The sequence below is a fragment of the Cololabis saira genome, chromosome 1 (genome assembly GCF_033807715.1).
Source record: "Cololabis saira isolate AMF1-May2022 chromosome 1, fColSai1.1, whole genome shotgun sequence".
Classification (NCBI taxonomy): domain Eukaryota; kingdom Metazoa; phylum Chordata; class Actinopteri; order Beloniformes; family Belonidae; genus Cololabis; species Cololabis saira.
The window spans coordinates 16,484,628-16,503,084 of record NC_084587.1 but is presented as its reverse complement, the minus strand read 5'-3'; the positions used below and the strand labels follow the sequence as shown (position 1 = coordinate 16,503,084).

The following is an 18,457-nucleotide window of genomic DNA, read 5'->3' as shown; positions in this document are numbered from 1 at the left end:
GTGTGTGTGTGTGTGTGTGTGTGTGTGTGTGTGTGTGTGTACTAGAGAGAACATTAATGCTGAAACATATACATTTTGCTCCCATAGACAACATCTTTCTCCATGAAAACCTTGCATCTTTCATCAAAACAATGCTGAACTGCTTACTGCATCCCTGCAGTAATGTCACCAATTTGAAATATTTTGAAATGAAAAGTGAAACTAAAAGAAAAAGGGGATTCTGCAGTGGGAAACATTATCTTGTTTGTTCCAACTTTTATCAGACAAACTGCTGCCATCAAATTCTAAATACATATTTTTCCCCCTAAAAATGGCTCATATCCTCAGTTAAAACGATTTTTTATAGGGTTTTTCGAATAAAATAACGTTTTATGATATTTTAAAATGCCTTATGCTTTTATTTACATTTTACATAGTGTCCCAACCAACGTCTTTGTTTTTGAGACTGTATATTCTCGGGGGGAAAGTGAGTGTTTTGCGGGGCGTTCCTTATTCCCTGTAACAGAGAGCCTATTTTAAGAGGGCGGGTCACAAAGTTGCGGCGATGTTTATAGACCAGAGTTGGACGGCAGCAAGTGCGCGTGTCTGGTTTCGTGGATCCCTGTGGAACGAAGTGAACTCAACATGGAGTAGCCTAATCTTTTGTAAAATAAGGAGGATTGTTGTCCTATCGGCCTGATCTACAGAAATAGCAAGTAAGAAAGTAAGGTTTATTTATCCCGTTTTTCACCGAGTGCTATTTACGCAAGAGCGTTATGAAGTTCACGGATCCGTGTATTCCCGGAGTCTGCGTGGGCAGGACCGCCCACATTTCATTATATCATATTTGACTCTCACAACTTGGAAAAATAATAAATAAAAATAATAATAAAATGCCAACAGCTCTGTTAGTTATGATATTCAAATATTATGAATATTTTACTTGTTAATAAAAAAAACGTTTAGTTTTAACTTTACTTCCTTGTCAATATTTTTACTTTAAAAAATAAAGGGTTATGTTTGAAATGACAAACACCTTAAACAATAACAATAATAAAAACTTTATAACAAAGATTTCTCAGTTACGTTTTTCATGCGTCTTCCCTTTCACTCGTTATTCTCATCTTGGTAGCTTAGATGATAAACTACTCTCTCTGTTTTCTTTTATATTTCAGGCACGATGGAAGAGAATTTTCCATCAACACCCACCCCTGTACCCCCTCCTGCACCTGGTAATCACTCTGTTGCTTCAGCTCAGGATGGCAAATCACCGTCTCATCTGGATACCAGAGCAATACCAGATTCCACTCCAGAGTCTAAGCATATCTCTAAGCTCTCATCTTCTGAACCCATGTCTAAAACAGCTTCCTCCAAACCCTCATCCCCTACTCCAAACCAGTCGCCACTCTCCGCGTCTCCCAACACCCCAGTCCCTCAGATGTCCAAAGTCTCATCCTTTTCCAAGCTCAAGATGGCTGCCTGCAGCGTGGCCTGTGACAAGCAGGCAGACTCCCATCCTCTTTTTCCTGCAGCTGCTTCAACGGATGCTTCCGCTCCCGCAACAAAACCAAGCTTCGCTTCTGTGGCCAAGCGCTTGATAATGCAGGAGAGACTTAGGAAAGCAGAGGAAGCAGAGGACGATGATGAAGATGGTGAGAAGGCCTTCATTTTCAGTTTGAGAATAAATGACACTTGTGTGTCACAGACCACTAACCCAGTGCTGTGTTGTGGGGATAAAGCTCACCCTGTGGGACAGAGAACAGGATCACTTTCACTGTTTCCCCATTTGGATCTTCCAATTTCAATTTTCCATTTTGGGTGGCATTTTGGCACAAGTAATTGCAGAAAGACTAATAATATCAGTGAAATAAACTTTTCATTTAATTGCAAATACCCCTATAATTCAGTAACTCGTAGATCCTATAAGATAAAATAAGACATGACATCTTCCATCCAGAAAGCATTGCCATTATTGAGCTGGATGGAAAAGGAAGTCCAGTCACCTTAAAATATCTCTTTATTGATCTCCAGAGGGGATATCTAAGTGTCACAGCAGCACAAAAAACACATTGCAGCAAATAATACCTCAAATCAAGTTAAAAAAAAGGATAAATAACATTTACAAAGTTTCTTATGGGGTGAAATATTTTTATAGGACAGTTTGGGATTTCTATCCAATAAAAGGCTGTGAAAGGGACAAGGAGGGGGGGGGGGACTGTTCAAGTTACAGTTGAATTTAGCAGGGTGCTATTTTACAGTAGTTCAGAGAGACAAGTCTCTCTGATGGCAACAGCATCTAAAAACGTTTAGTTTTGCGCTGGGGTAGAATGAGGTGGGGGCTGACGTAACCACCTCTGACCATCTACCAGTTATTATCAGGAGGGTCAAAGGGCTCGTCTCAGTTGCTTTGATTATGTCCTTCATCCTTCCCTCAGGCTCCACTTGGTGAGTGTGAATGATTTTTAGTAACAATTGTTTAATTGGATTAGTCAGTGAAAATGAAAGTATGATGTTACAAACTTACCAATAAAACTATTAATCCCCCCCCAAAAAAAATTCTTTATTATTGAGAGATGATATTTATCCCAACTTTCAGTCATTCAGTCGTAGTGCCACCTTGTGGAATAACAGGATCAGTTATTTTAAAGTCATGTCAGCTGCTTAAAAATCAACAATTGTACAATTCCCAGCCACCCACCAACTCCCAGAATCCATAGAGATAGAATAACTGATGCTATGCGAGAGTCTGTCGGAGAGATCTTGTGTGAACCGGGCTTGAAATCATCCCAAAAGACGTGTGTCTCTAAGTGGCATGGCTTTATGCTGATTGGACAATAACATGCAGAGGTAGCTCAAACTCAAAGTAATCACGGCTATAACAGATGGCTGGAATGAATGAATCAATCAATCAATCAATCAGTCAATGCTTTTCCTGGTAGTGGTGCATCACCTGATCACATATGAACAAGCCTCTGTTCTACTCCCACAGTAAGCTGATGTTTTTACGTCCAATCTCTCATATTGTTGTGAAGGAATTTTGTACCTTTGTTGTATTGAAAACGGCTTCAGCTGATTGAGGTTTTGGGGACATCACTTACGCACACGTCCTCCAAGGTTCCCTCCTCCACATAATGTCGAATGGGTTCAGATGCAGATGTGAGAGCTGCATCTGTGCTTGCATGTAGTTTTCAGACAGAAGAGGCTTTCTCATAACAGCCCTTCCACATTAACTGCAGTTGTTTAGTCTTTTTTAAATGTGCTGTCGTGAACTTTAACACCATTTTAAATAGGGCAGCTAATCTTGTCAGTTACTCTAGTGAACTTTAACTTCCTCACAGAGACCTGAAGGGTGCAATGTAACTCTTTTTGTACATCTCTGAGAATTACACAGTCTATCCTGAGAAAAATAAGCTGGGATATTCATCTACTGGATGGAATGGTTTCAACTTCTGAATAATCGTTCTCACTGTAGGACATTGTTTGGTAACCCTGTAGTGCAGCATCAGTTGCTTCTTTAAGACCATTGCTTTTGAGTTTGCATCCTGGCATGAGGTCTAACGTCTCCAGACCAAGCAAACTGCCAAAACACCTGCTTTTATCTGCAGACCTGTTGTTTTAAAATGTATCAAGAGCTGGTGATTAGCAGCTCGGTGCTAGCTGCTACTTGGGTCATTCTTCCAAACCGGTGCAATTTAGACATTGACATTCTCAAATTATTTACCCAAATGTATTAATATTCTGAATACTTCACAACTTTAAGAACATATTAAAGTTGTAGAAAATTGTATTTTCCCACCTCAGGTTGCAAATCGTAATCATTTTTGGTCATTATTGTAGGATGTGGGCACTATTTGGCCTCAACTCCGTTATGGACACTATGGAATTGGTCTGAACTCTATTAAAACATATTATTGTAATTAAAACATAATTTTTCTATGAATCAGATGTCCCTCACTCTAATTCAATAATTGAGAACATAAAAAATGCTGACAATATCACACATTTGCTATTCCTCCACCTGAAATAGCATTTTTTTTAACCAAGGGCCTCCTGGACTTTGAGTTAAAGTTGTTTTAACTTCAGAATGTGAGTTAAAAAATAATTTTTGTATGATCTTATAAACATTTCAGACAACCTCCAACCATCAATAGATGATGTTTTCATAAACAATGATAAATAATTGATAAAAAATGTATACGTGTGACAGAGTTGAGCCTTGTGTGACAGAGTTGAAAATCGTAACGGAGTTGAGGAAACAAACAAAGCTTACCATACCAATCTTTTTTAAACTGTCAAATGTACCCTCAGATTTTCTATAAACACATTATTCCATCATGTAACCATTAAAAATGACAATAGATATAAATAACAATTGAATAATGTTTTATTAATTGATGAAAAAACAACTAGGACAAGGACCGATTTTCAAGCATTAACACGCATAACATAACATAACGTTAAAACAGTAAACATTAGCATTGTAAATGGATAATGATAAATTGATAGGATGTTAAAATTGACATTGTAAAGTGATATGAATGACAAAAGTGGCATTGTAAATTGATTCTGATAACACAAACATTGAAAAGTTGATAGGATATTAACATTAGCATTATAAATTGATAGAACAGGAGTGCGCATTCTGTTTTCAATAAAAAAATAATTGGTCAAATTAATATGATTTAGTTAAAAACTATCATTTCAATTCATCAGTTCATCAGTTTCCATTTAATAGTGTTGAGGATGGTAAAATATTGTTAATTGCTAGAACAAGTCATGAAAACATAAACAAGCACACTAGGTTGTGGTGTAGTTGTGGGTGGATGTGTGCAAGTTTTTGTGGTAGCATTATTGTGCCTTTTGTTTCATGAGACTCATTCTGACGGTCTGTCCCACACTTCTTTAAGGACCTGTAAATGGCGCTTTGTCCCAGCCTGTGGGGGTGGGATGATTTTGAGGACTTAATTGAACAGGTACCAAAGGATATCATCCTGGGATGGCCTGAAAAATCGGTTTGACCCAGAAGGATGCATGCATTTAACCTGCACATGTCGCACACTTGTGCGGAGGATGATGCCTGGATAGAGACATCCTTCATACCTGACGTTTTCATGCAAAATACAGCACAGAATCTGCTGGCACCCTTGTGTTTGTGGGGATGCTGGCATTCAGCCCACAAAGCAGCCCTCATTGCTGCTAATGCTTAATGTTGGTTAATCTGAACATGCAGTAGCTTAAAAAAACAACAACTCATGTTTATCTTCTGTTAATTCATTAGAGTAACTGACAATATTAGCTGCCCCATTTAAAATGGTGATATTTAACTAAACTTCTATTTCAGAGCTCAAGGAAGTGGAACTTAAATATTGGCTCTAGTAGTACTGTAGATACTATTGCTGTCCATGAGAAGCTGTGACCTTTGAGGTGAGGAGGCGCAACCTTTTTAGCTTAAAGGACACGAGATAAAATATTGGTATGACATAAGCTCTTGAGTGTGGTGGCACTTGAGCTCTGGGGTGTCGCCGATGCATGCAGACACATCCACACCACCGCTGATGTTTTATTGAGTTCATATGTGATGGATGGGGGTCGGATCTCCGCTGGCTGTGAAGTCAGCATGTTGGGAAACAAGTATCAAGTCACATTGCAGATGTAATAAAAAATATATATTGTGTATCCTGTGTTGCAAATAAGACCAAGAAACGTGTGATCTTTTTAGATGAAGAGCCGGATGAAGAGTTGGAGCTGGAGCAGCTGGAGGAGAAGGCCAACGCTGGCGATGCCAGAGCTCAGGCCCGGGTGAGTCAAAGTACATTGAGACACTGGCACTTGGCATTGTTGCCAGTCCGGCTGGTTGACTCGGGTCTGGCTCTCAGTACGTTTCTATTTTCTGCCATTTGGAAGATGATCCAGTTAATACATCAACACACTGCTGCACTTAGAAGTGATTCTGAAGATGGTTTTTGTTTGGCAGCATGTGAATAATTAGGTAAAATCTTTGCATTTAAAAGCCACATTTTAAGAGCCAAGTCATGCAGCTCTAAACTGGATATTATGCATTGTTCTTCTAAATAAAAACTGGTCAGACACATTGAACCTGCAGAGCAGAGTGAGTCTGCTGTTTCAGAGATGTCTCATGCATCAGATCGAGCCATGCACCAGTGTTCTGTGTTCTTAACTACGTTAATTCGGTGTATTCTGTCCACTTGCATCACTAAATCCAAAACATATACAGCATGAAGCTGTTCTGCACTTCAAAGAAAGGCAGAGTTCATCTCCAGCAAAAGCACACTTTTGATAATAACTGTGAGAAAGTTCTGCTCCGACTGTTAAGATTAGAAATCAGTTACTTGATATGTCAGTGAGGCCTCAGCTGCCCCTGTTGGTTGGCCATTAAAGGGGTGGCAACGGGATCACAAGGATGTGCCCAGGGATATGTTCTTCTCTTTTAACTGAAGTCAACGCGCAGCATGCTGATGTAGGAGTATTCGTCAGTGTGTCCGAAGGCAGACTGTGATCAACAACCACAGGGTGGGAGTCACGGAGGCTGGTCTTCTGCTGGCCATTCTCTCTTGGGTTACCAATACGCTAAAGACATCAGTGACCTGATTCATTAAAGTTTTACTCCACCAGATGGGATGTTATCTTCTCCCACAGCTTTTCTCGTTTTCGCGCTCAGCAGAATTCTTCTCACGCCGGCCCTCGGTGTCACCTTGAACCAGAGTGGACTTTGCAGCTGACTCCTGTGGCTGTGATGCTGAGAATTGCTTGTGACATTTCTGCTCTTAAAATCTCTCTTTAGTCACCGCTCGATGTGTCTGACAGAAAGGTTGTCCCTGATGTGGCGCTCCCGGATTGCAGCCACTCTGCACCCATGCCCTGACCGCCTGAGCACAAAGCATCCTTTATGTAACCGCCTCGGCCTCCTCCCTTCCTCTTGTCTAAGCCTTCTGTTTTTATCAAAGCAGAACCGCAAATGGAGACAGGTCTCAGCCAAGATGTGGATCTAGGTCTCCCTTCATCCATTTTATTCTCCTGCAACTGTACATTATGCAAAACTAGGCTGAGCAGAAGAATGTCTGTAAGTCCAGGCTGACTTATTGTCTTTCCACCCTTTCAGGGATAATTGCATCAGCTGTGGTGACGTTTGGCCTTAATCCCACAAAGATAAATACACTGTCAAAAAGGGGGAAGCATTATTTTGATCACAAAGCTGACGCGAAAGAATAAAAAGAATATTCTTTCTACACCCACCTCTCACCAGTCTTTGTTCCTGCTTTATTTGCCAGTTTGCCACTAGACCCTAATGCGTATATGGATATATACTGTTGGCTATCTCTGATCACATTGTCTTTAATCTTGGCGGACATCAGCTTCAGATTCTCTGTCATTTCTGTAATAGAGGTCACTTGAACATTAGGCAGTGGAGGACCTTGGAGAAGAAGATGTGCTGTAGTCAAAGTTTTTCTTTCTTTCTTTGTTTTATTCTAAGCATTGTTTTTGTTTTCTTTTTGTTGAATTCATATATTACGTTTGTTAATTATTGCCCACTTAATGGTTCATTGTTGTGAGACAATATTGTGGAATTTAAACTGAGACTAGAGTAGGGAACCACATGCATGAGGTAGCAGGTGTGGACTGCAAGCAGGCCAGTTAGGCACTCAGATTCTTTTATTGCGGAGAAATATTGTCCACAATTTGTCAAAAGAGCAAATATTTACTGATTAAGACTTCATTTGGATGGCAGGGTATGGACGACTTTACAAAAACGTTGGAATTTTTTTCCATCCATCCATCCATATCTTCCACTTTGGGTTGGGACAGTAGTCTAGGCAGGGAAGCCCAGACCGTTCTGTGACCAGCCAAGAGAACATCTTATCCCAGTGGGATGTGCCTTGAAGACCTCATGAGGGAGGAATCCTCACCAGATGCCCGAGCCACCTCATCTGACTCTCCTCTCGATGTGGAAGAGCAGTGGCTCTACTCTGAGCCGAGCTTCCAGCCCATCTCTAAAGAAGAGTCCAGACACCCTGCCGCTTGTATACATGTTCTCGTTCTTTCGGTCACTACTCACGGCTCAATACTCCACCCCTTTCCAGCTGAGGACCATGGTCTCATATTTGGAGGTGCTGATACTCATCCCAGCTGCTTCACATCCGGTTGCAAACTGCTGTTGTAAAAGTTGCAGGTCTTGTCCTGATGAAGCTGACAGAACCACATCATCTTCAAAAAGCAGACCCCATTCCCCCCTCTGTTGTGCCCAGAAATTATATCCATAAAAGTAATGAACAGTATCAGTGATAAAGCACAGCTTTGGTGGAGTCCAACTCTCACTGGAAACAAATCCAACTCACCATTCGGACTGTAGGCTCTGGCACTGGATTTACGGGGACCTGTATATGGGACTCTGCTACCCCACACTCCTGGAGTAATCCCCCACAGGAGTGCCTGGGCGATGTTGTTGAATGCCCTCTCCAGGTCCAAAATTTAAAACGTCCTTGGCTTGTTTGTAGGGACCCTGTCCTCAATATCCCTTCAGTGGTATGACATGTACAACAATTATTTTCCTTTTGACGCAAACATATATTCCATTCTCAGTCAAATTAGCCAAGTTCCCTTACTTTTAAAGACATTTTACAGCCTTTACTATACTGTAGGGTTGTTTTAAATCTGGAATGTTCTCTTAACTGCATGAGCAGATCCAGTGACAAACCAGCATTCACTGAAGTGACATTGGGATGCGCGTCTTAGCTGTTTTATCCTCCCTGTATGACTCTTATAATGAAATGATCATAAAACACCCACATTTTCCAGGTTTCAATTTCAGCTTGAGAATTATTCATCTTAAATTGTTGAACTATTTGCTTTCAAAGTTATTTAGAGACTGGTAACCCTTTCCTTGGCTTTACGTGTAAATGACTCAGCTTCTCTGGGATATTTGTTGGTTTATTGTAGCCTGTTTTAGTGTTTTGTTTCTTTGTTGCTTTAAGAACATTTCAACACGTGAGACGTTTTGTTCGTTTGACTTTTACTTCAAAACAGATTTAACTAAATTGCACATTATTGCATTTTGCATTGTATTACATTTTACTCAAGATTTCAGCTTTTTTTGTGCAAGAAATCTGTCTATCTTTAAGACACTTGTGTTAAAATGCTGCTTTTACCTCTATGCTTCCCTTCAGCTGGGTCAGCACTACTTGTCTCTTGCTGAAGAGGAAGATGCAGAAATAAACAATCAACTGGCCGTTAACTGGCTGATAAAAGCAGCTAAACAGGGAAGAAGGGCTGCAGCGAGACTCCTTCGGCGCTGCTGGATCCATAAAACAGGTTCAGGTTTACTAAATTCATCGAATGCTTCTTCATCTTCTTCTGTGTCTTTATATAAGCAGTTCAATAACTCCCTGGTGTCTTCTGCAAGGAATTACTCCAGAGAATGAGGCTGACGTTCGCACCTTGTCAACGGAGAGCAAGTTTGAACTGGCAGTGCGCAAAGCGGCCATGATGATGTACTGGAAGCTCAACCCGGACAGAAAGAAGAAAGTGGCAGTATCTGAGATGATTCAAAATGTCAGCCAAGTGGACACAGTGCAGGGTAAAAGGTTTACACGGTTACAAACATGTGGCTGAAGATACCGTACATGCATCACGTATTTTTGTGCGTTGTGATGACAGCCCTCTGTGGTGTAGTGCAGGCTGCTCGGAGGGCTGCAGTCTCATTTGTAATTTCAGGGCATGCAGCTGTCTCAGTGTGCAGTGTGCAGTGTCACGTTACGCGCAGGCATCCAGGGACTGTTTATAACTCACTGACACACTGCTCTCTCCTCAACGACAGGGGGCAGTGCAAGCAGGATTCCCGCCCCGACTTCAGGCCAGACCCAGAGAGTGCTGGAGAGCATGGTCAGCAATGACTGTGGGTATCTCAAAAGAGTTAGAAAGCAGCACAAAATGTAGAAACTCAATTTTTTATTTATTTATTTATTTATTAAAGGCTCTTTTGTATCATCCTAGCCAACCAGATGATGGATCTGGATGACTTTGTTGAGATGACGAAAAATTATGCACAAGGTATCGTCCCGCCTGCTCCTCAAAGTGGGAGTCAGGCCACAGGCGGAAGCTCTGCACCACGGGACAGTGGTGACAAGGTACAAATAACAATCATAACAATCTCTCACCAAAACAGTCACTTCCAACTTTATTTCTTTTAGAATTCAGTATTGTGTAAATATTTGTTTATTTATAGGATCCCCGTTAGCTGATGTCACAACATCAGCTATTCTTCCTGGGGTCCCCAATGCAATTTTAAAAGAACATAGTCCATACACACACACATTTATCGCTGTTCTGGATCACTGTAACACCGAGTCATAATATACACAAACGGCAAACTTTCTGTCTAAAATACATTGGTGGTACAAAAAAAAAGGAACCATACAGTCATTACAATACCACGAAGTATAACCAACAAATAAATTCCTGTAATAAATTATAGCATGTGATATATTTGTTACTCATTGAATTTTATGTAAAAAGTCTTTTGCTACCTTTTTAAAACTGTATTTTGATGTAATATATTTGATGTTATTCGGTAATGTGTTCCATCCTGTGATAGCTCTGTATATAACAGTGTGTTTTAAAAAGTTTGTTCTTGGCTTAGGTGCCAGCAAATGATCATAACATGATTGTCTGGCTGGATATTTATTGACGGTTCTAGTGAGCACTATCTGATCTGCGAAATATTGTGGTTTTTTACTATTAATTAAATTCCTCTATGTATATGGATATATAAATATATATAAATATGGAGCTCTGCATCAGTTTTTGTGTGTGTGTGGCGGTGCTTTTGAAGCGTAAGACGGAGCCAGGCCCAACAGGACACCGAAGAATGAACAGGAAGTCTTGGAGTTTCGACTGCACCGGGATGATGCTGGACACCGGCCACACCGGAGCCATGAAAAGGGCCATGGACATGAAGTCCCGCTTGATGGTATTCAGATAACCCGCTGGAGGGTTTTGTTTAAGTCATTTGGGTTTTTTTCCACATCATTTGTTGACTGCTGTCATCGTTGCGTCCGTCTCTTCTGACATCAGATGCTGCAGTATCCTCTGCGAGCCACCATCGAGATGAAGGAGCACCTGGTGGACTGGGCGTCGCGGGCCGGGGTCCAGTGGCTGAGCACGATCATCCCCACGCAGCACGTCAATGCGCTCATCTTCTTCTTCATCATCAGCAACCTGACGGTGGACTTGTTCGCTGTGGTGATCCCTCTACTCGTCTTCTACCTCTCCTTCATCTCAATGATCATTTGCACGCTGCGCGTTTTCCAGAGCAGCAAGGTGAATGTTTGCTTTTATGTTTTCTTTCTTCTTTTCCTCTTTTTGTTCAGTTATTGTACTAGGATGGATATCACGACTATCCATCCATTCATCCATCCATTGTCCACCGCATTATCCGAGTCCGGGTCGCGGGGGCAGCAGTCGGAGCAGGGATCCCCAGACTTCCCTCTCCCCGGACACTTCCTCCAGCTCTTCCGGGGGGACTCCAAGGCGTTCCCAGGCCAGCCGAGTGATGTAGTCACTCCAGCGTGTCCTGGGTCTTCCTCGGGGCCTCCTCCCGGTGGGACATGCCCGGAACACCTCACGAGGGAGGCGTCCAGGGGGCATCCTATACAGGTGCCCGAGCCACCTCAGCTGACTCCTCTCGATGTGGAGGAGCAGCGGCTCTACTCTGAGCTCCTCCCGGGTGACAGAGCTCCTCACCCTATCTCTAAGGGAGCGCCCCGCCACCCTGCGGAGGAAACTCATTTCGGCCGCTTGTATCCGGGATCCCGTTCTTTCGGTCATGACCCAGAGTTCATGACCATAGGTGAGGGTGGGAACGTAGATCGACCGGTAAATCGAGAGCTTTGCCTTTCGGCTCAGCTCCTTCTTCACCACGACGGACCGATACAATGACCGCATAACTGCGGCCGCCGCACCGATCCGCCTGTCGATCTCGCGCTCCGTTCTCCCCTCACTCGTGAACAAGACCCCAAGATACTTAAACTCCTCCACCTGAGGCAGGAACTCTCCCCCGACCTGGAGAGTGCAAGCCACCTTTTTCCGGTCGAGAACCATGGCCTCAGAGGTGCTGATTCTCATCCCAGCCGCTTCACACTCGGCTGCAAACCGCCCCAGTGCATGCTGAAGGTCCTGGCTCGAGGGAGCCAACAAGACCACATCATCTGCAAAAAGCAGAGATGAAATCAAGTGGCTCCCGAACCGTACCCCCTCCGGCCCCTGGCTGCGCCTAGAAATTCTGTCCATAAAAATAATGAACAGAACCGGTGACAAAGGGCAGCCCTGCCGGAGTCCAACACGCACCGGGAACAGGTCTGACTTACTGCCGGCAATGCGAACCAAGCTCCTGCTCCGGTCATACAGGGACCGTACAGCCCTCAGCAGAGGGCCTCCGACCCCATACTCTCGGAGCACCCCCCACAGGATGCCACGTGGGACACGGTCGAAAGCCTTCTCCAAGTCCACAAAACACATGTGGACTGGTTGGGCAAACTCCCATGCACCCTCGAGCACCCTGCGGAGGGTGTAGAGCTGGTCCAGCGTTCCACGGCCAGGGCGAAAACCGCATTGTTCCTCTTGAATCCGAGGTTCGACTATCGGCCGAATTCTCCTCTCCAGCACCCTGGAATAGACTTTCCCCGGGAGGCTGAGGAGTGTGATTTCCCCGATATCACAACTAGTCCATCTTAATCCACTTCGTTTGATTTTTAAAAGGAATGCTAGGTTTTTGACAACCAGGCAATAAATCTCTGTGACAAAGTATTAACAGCAAGAAGCTCATTGGGAAGAGTCTAAAAGGATCCTAAATTCAAATATAAAGCTTGTTAGCGCCTAAAACAAAAAATGTTTTTCAGTAGGAGTATGGAATATGAAAAGGGAGCAACATGGTTGGATGGACATCTTCTGGTGGACAGAGGGCATCACTTCAAGTCAGGTGGTGGTAGGATGCTGGTGTGGCCATCGGTCATTAAGGCATTAGCCAGGATGGACAAACAGTGGTGTTGAGAAAACTATATAGCAACAACTGTTTAATTCAGATTCAGATTCAGATTCAGATGATTTTATTAATCCCTTTGGGAGGTTCCCTCGAGGAAATTTACATCTCCATCTCACTCTCACACAACACTGTCATATATAAATCAAACACCTCAAAAACCAAACACACATATAAAGATAATACGATTAAAAAAACAATAAAAACAAAAATAGAAATAAAAAATAAAAAATAAAAAGTGCAATGCCATAAATAGAATTATATGGATAGAAAAGAGTGTTGTGTAATATTACACAGAGTTATTGCACTGTCCTGGTTGTTGCACAGTCCGATTTGTTGTTGGTCAGGCTGACTGACTGACCCCACACAGTCTCTTTGTTCTTCAGTTCTTCTCAGTCCCCACCCATGTCATCGCTCCACCAGCGTTTATCTTGACCAAAGATGACTGAATCATGGCCTGAATTGTAGCGAGAGGTTCTGCTGAGGGCATTTGCTCACATGCATCTAGTAATAGGAATAGGTTGTGGGAGGGGGCTTGATCAGCCTATGAAACGAGCAATCATCTCGTCTCAAAAGAGACGAGGATGTTGCGATGGTTCGTGTTACGCTTTCAAAGACTGGTCTCCTGGGATCAACCTTTTATCTTTCAGACTTGGGAGAACTTCCGAGCCCTGACATCGCTGCTGATTCGTTTTGAACCCGGCCTCGACATGGAGCAAGCAGAGAGCAACTTCGGCTGGAACAATCTGGAGCCGTACCTTTATTTTATCCTGTCCGTATTCTTCGTCATCTTTTCCTTCCCCGTTGCTGACAAGAAATGGATCCCCTGCTCCGAGCTCTCCACAGTGGCCATGTTTTTCACTGCTGTCAGCTACAACAGCCTCAGCCCAGCTGCTGCAACGTACGCACGTCGGGCTTTGTTCATAGAGGTATGTAGTATGAAGGTTTAGAGGAGCACGAGGACTGTTCTACATGTTTCTATAGTTTAACTGCAAATGTCATTGTGCAGTATCTCTATGCTCTCACTATTAAGACTGCAGTTTCCCTTACAGATTCAATTTCTAACATCTAATAAGTCGTTCATTCAGTTCATTAGAGCATGAAGGCGACACAGAGGTTGGCAGGTGTGAGAACATTGCTAGATGGCCGTGGTTGCAGTCCTGGATGAGACGGGGTGACAAAAAGTGTTGTCATTCTTATTTTTCCCACTTATTTTTGCACTTTTAAGCCTTGGGAGGAGGAATTTTGTTGTTTTGTCTTTTATAACGTCCGTTCACGACACAATAAAATAATTAGAGAATGGGTTTTATTTGTTTTGATTATATTCCCGAAGCCAGAACCAAGGAATTCACAGACGGTGCATGATTTGTTTGCATAGAAGACATTATTCAATTTTAAATAAGGCTAAACAGTAAATGAAAGTATATATGTTAACCCTGTCCTCAGTATTCTCAAATGCTGGCACTATCTTAACAATGCACTTTTCAGAGTTTCTTAAGTTTCCAGATCATGTACTCAACCAGTTTTAACAAAATGTGAGCTTCTAGTGACTTTTAACTGTAAAGCTGTCCAGCTGTAGAGGCGCTCCAGCCACGAAATATTGATAAATCTGTGTAAATATTGGGAGAGATAAACATTTAAAGACACAGACCTTTGTGTTTTTGGGATTTTATAAGTATCAAAGCTTCCAGTAATTTTCATCTTTCCCACATGAATATTTATCTTTTCAGTCGAGCGCTTCCTAGAGTTCAGTTTAAGCTTGTTTCTGTACAATCCATCACCTTTAAAACTACGCCTACTACATTCACTGTTAGTTGATCTTACCGACACTTACGTCACAAGATCGTCTATTAGAGTATCGCCTCAGAAGTGACTGAAGAGGTCCTGCTAACCTTCAGTCGCAGTGAAAAAACAACAGTGCGACAGGTTTAAGAGGTGCCATGACTTTTTTACAACACACAATTGTTTAAGACCAGGTCAAACTCTAATAGGGCTTGGTCGTCTTGACGTGTGTACAGACATGCTCCCTCTTCGTTGTGTCTTACTTGTAATCATTACTTTCCGTTATTATTTTCTTAGTTAAAAGCACACGTGTGCATGCTGCTACTAACAAAGCACTAACAGTTGCTAGAATGGAGCGCAGCTTACCTTTGACCGGATAACCGCGTTCCCACTGTTTGCCGGCTTTATAATCTGAAGCTCCTGCCCCCATCCATTTGTGAACTGCACATGAGACTCCAATGACTTATAACAACGGAACTGCTCTGAAGTGTAGGCGCTCACACCGCTAACAAGGTAGCCAAAGACGTCGGTTGTGCAGAACTGCGCCAGTAAGTCCTCGTCGGAGCTCCACTCTTTAGTAAGGATTTCATATGGATCCAAACCGTTAATAATCCTTATTTTCTCCATATACCAGTCTCTGGCTTCCTTTCTTAAGGTATCCCGGTAAATTCCAGTTCCTTTCCGGCATTTTAACATTTTTTTTTGCGTTCAATCTGTTTACTTGGTGCTACCACACTGCTACCACACTGCTACCACACTGCTACTACACTGCGGTTTGTTTACACTCATGAGGCTGCCAACATGGCTGCCGCGTCCCAAAATGCAACTTGGCGACGAAGCCCTATATGAAGATTAGCTAGTGACGACACCATGCAAAAACTAGTCCCACCTTTTCGATAGAGGACACATTATTTGGCTAGTTTTAGTATTTCTAGTCCTTTTTTCTGACCCCATTGGCAGAGATATTTTTCTTTTAAATGACTGACTAGATTTAGGAACACTAGACTTGTTTCTAAAGGTGCTCTTTCTGCAGTGATACGTCAACTACAACTTGTTGTTGTCGTTGCCGGCAGCATTAAAAGGATGCGGTTCTATTGTCGAGCACTATTCTGTTTTAAACTCAAGTTGTTAATACATGAATCAGAAAGATTGTTTGGAATACTAAATAATGAGGCCACAAGTGTAACTAAGTAAATTTCTTCTTTTTTTTTTTAATTCAGGTAGCATCAAATGTGTGTGCCCTGACCCAGCTCCTGCCAGAGACCATGACAGTGCTCCACTTCATGGGACGAACCTTTGTCACAGTGCCACTCGGGGAGTCTGTGGTGCTGAAGCTCAGCCTCCCCTGTTTCCTGTATGTTTACATGTTCTACTTGTTCTTCAGGTGAGGTGTATTTTTAGTCGTATCAGCTCTTTACATTGATTGTTAGCCCCTCTTTTGTCCATGCTGTGTCGGAGATGGCTAAAGATAACTTTTTCCTTCCTTTTCGCCTCTCAGCATGGCGAGGACGCGTGGTTTCCGCGGGACCTACTGCTTCCTGATTCCATACCTTGTGTGCTTCATGTGGTGTGAGTTCTCAGCGGTCCTCCTCCAGAACTCCTCGGCTGTGGGTTTGATCCGCACCTGCGTAGCGTACTTTCTCTTCCTGTTTGCGCTGCCTGTTTTGGCATTCGGCCTGGCGGCCATGCTCCTCGTCCAGCTCTTCAAATGGTTCCTGGAGCTGGAGCTGACAAAGATGGTCGTGACCCTGGTGGTGTGTGCGATCCCGGTCATGCTGCGCCTCTGGACGCGGTTCAGCATGTCCATTCTGGATGTGTTCCGTTCACTGACGCAGCGCGGGCCCGTTAAATTAATCCTACTGTGCATTTCAATGGTTATCTTTTTCTTCTCTGTCTACGTGTACCACTCAGAAGGACAGTTTAAGATGTATAACTCCACCTTGACTTGGAACCAGTATAGCGAAGTCTGTGGGCCTCCATCGTGGGAAGCGAAGGGCATCGCCAACACACAGATCTTCTGTAGCCACCTGCATGGACACAGAGTTACCTGGTCCGGCCGTTTCAAGAGTGTACGTGTAGCTGACATAGAGAACGGGGCCCGCTCGGTCATCAGCATGTTGCCGGTGTTCATGGGAGATTGGCTGCGCTGCGTGTACGGTGAATCATATCCCAAATGTGAGCCAAAGAATGCTACGTTGGTGAACCTAACAGCTGCAGAAGTGACTTCTGCAGAACACGTGGCTCCGCTGTCCAAGCTGCTTCAAAAGCAAGAGGAGGAGTTGTGTCAGCTCAAGGCTCTGGCCATGTACACCTGTCACATCAAGAAGTTTGACAGCTATCGATTTGAGGTGACGCTGGGGATGATCCGGGATGGAACTGCAGGGCCGGAGGACCCAGCCAGGGATATAATCATGATGGCCAGCAATGAGTTTAAACAAGTTCTGCTGAATCTCAGACCTGGTAATGTCGTGGAGTTCAGCACTAAACTGGAGGGCCGTTTGGGAGGCAGAGCTCCAGTCTTTGAGTTGAAGGCTATCCACTGTCTGGACTGTGTTAATTCGAACCTGATTGGAGGCAGGCAAGTGAAGATAGAGAGAAACTGGCGGCGTACCACCATGAAAGCCATCAAATTTGCATTTGACTTTTTCTTTTCACCGTTCCTGTCAGCAAATATCTGAGGAAAAACATACAGGAAACCCAGACAGAATCTTTTCAGGACGTCAACCTTTTTGTTGTGCTGTAATCATCATCTGACAACTGTAATTCATAGCACAGTTTACTAATGGATCCTATGTAGCAGATATTTTTCTTTTCATGTACAGCAGGTGAGAAATGCCCAGATGAAAACGGAGACGAATCAAATCCCCTCTGTTTATATAAATAATCAAGCTTTCTAAATATTCAGTTTTCAAGCACTCATAGAAAGAACTGGATGAAAGTTTGGCATTTGATGGTTTTAAAGGCAGGGTAAGCGATTTCCGGGTTATGTCACATCCGTTTATATTATAACAAAACATTGCCAAAACACAGAAAACTAGCGCATTCTTTCCCCTGTTACAGTACTTTATGAGAAAACATACCCCTTCACAAGCGCTAGCCCTCCCCTTGTTAGTGATTGGCTGGAGCAGTGTTTGTTGTGGTTTGGTGGAACCCCACATTGGTTCTTTCCTGTTTCCAGAGTCAGGTTTGTCTATGAAGATCAGGTTTTTTTTAGAATTATTTCATTTAATGTGGCAAAAAGTGTCCTCATTTAGAAATGACATACAATCACTTACCCTACCTTTAAAAAATATGGATGCTAATGCAGCATGCTAACCACCTCCGAACACTTAGAGATGTACATAAAACTAAGCATTGCGTCATAGGGCAATCATGCTAGTGCTGCTTTTGTATCTAGGAATTTCTTATTTTAGAAATATTTGAAAGGAGATTTTATGGGATTTTATATGAGTGTATGTTTCAGTGCATATTTATTAACCTATTTATACGTTTTTGTGACAATCTGTGTGGCAGAATATGCAGTTGTGTTAAAAATCTGAATAATTTGGCCTGTATATGCAGGGATAGATTACAAATGAAGGTAAATGCAGACTTTTACCTCTAATTTAAGAGGGCCGACCTAAATTCTTTTAGGAGGAGTTTAGA

At 42.9% G+C, this 18,457-nt stretch overlaps 1 protein-coding gene across 1 annotated transcript; it reads left to right on the top strand.

The window, feature by feature from the left end:
* The first annotated feature begins 1,160 nt into the window (after nucleotides 1-1,160).
* Nucleotides 1,161-18,457, top strand: wfs1a (Wolfram syndrome 1a (wolframin)). Its single transcript, XM_061730235.1, has 11 exons — nucleotides 1,161-1,631; nucleotides 5,699-5,778; nucleotides 9,162-9,306; nucleotides 9,398-9,571; nucleotides 9,812-9,889; nucleotides 9,988-10,121; nucleotides 10,826-10,963; nucleotides 11,068-11,313; nucleotides 13,681-13,959; nucleotides 16,033-16,196; nucleotides 16,311-18,457. Exons 1-11 carry the CDS (start codon nucleotides 1,331-1,333, stop codon nucleotides 17,488-17,490), a joined length of 2,919 nt encoding a protein of 972 aa, XP_061586219.1. The 5' UTR covers nucleotides 1,161-1,330; the 3' UTR covers nucleotides 17,491-18,457.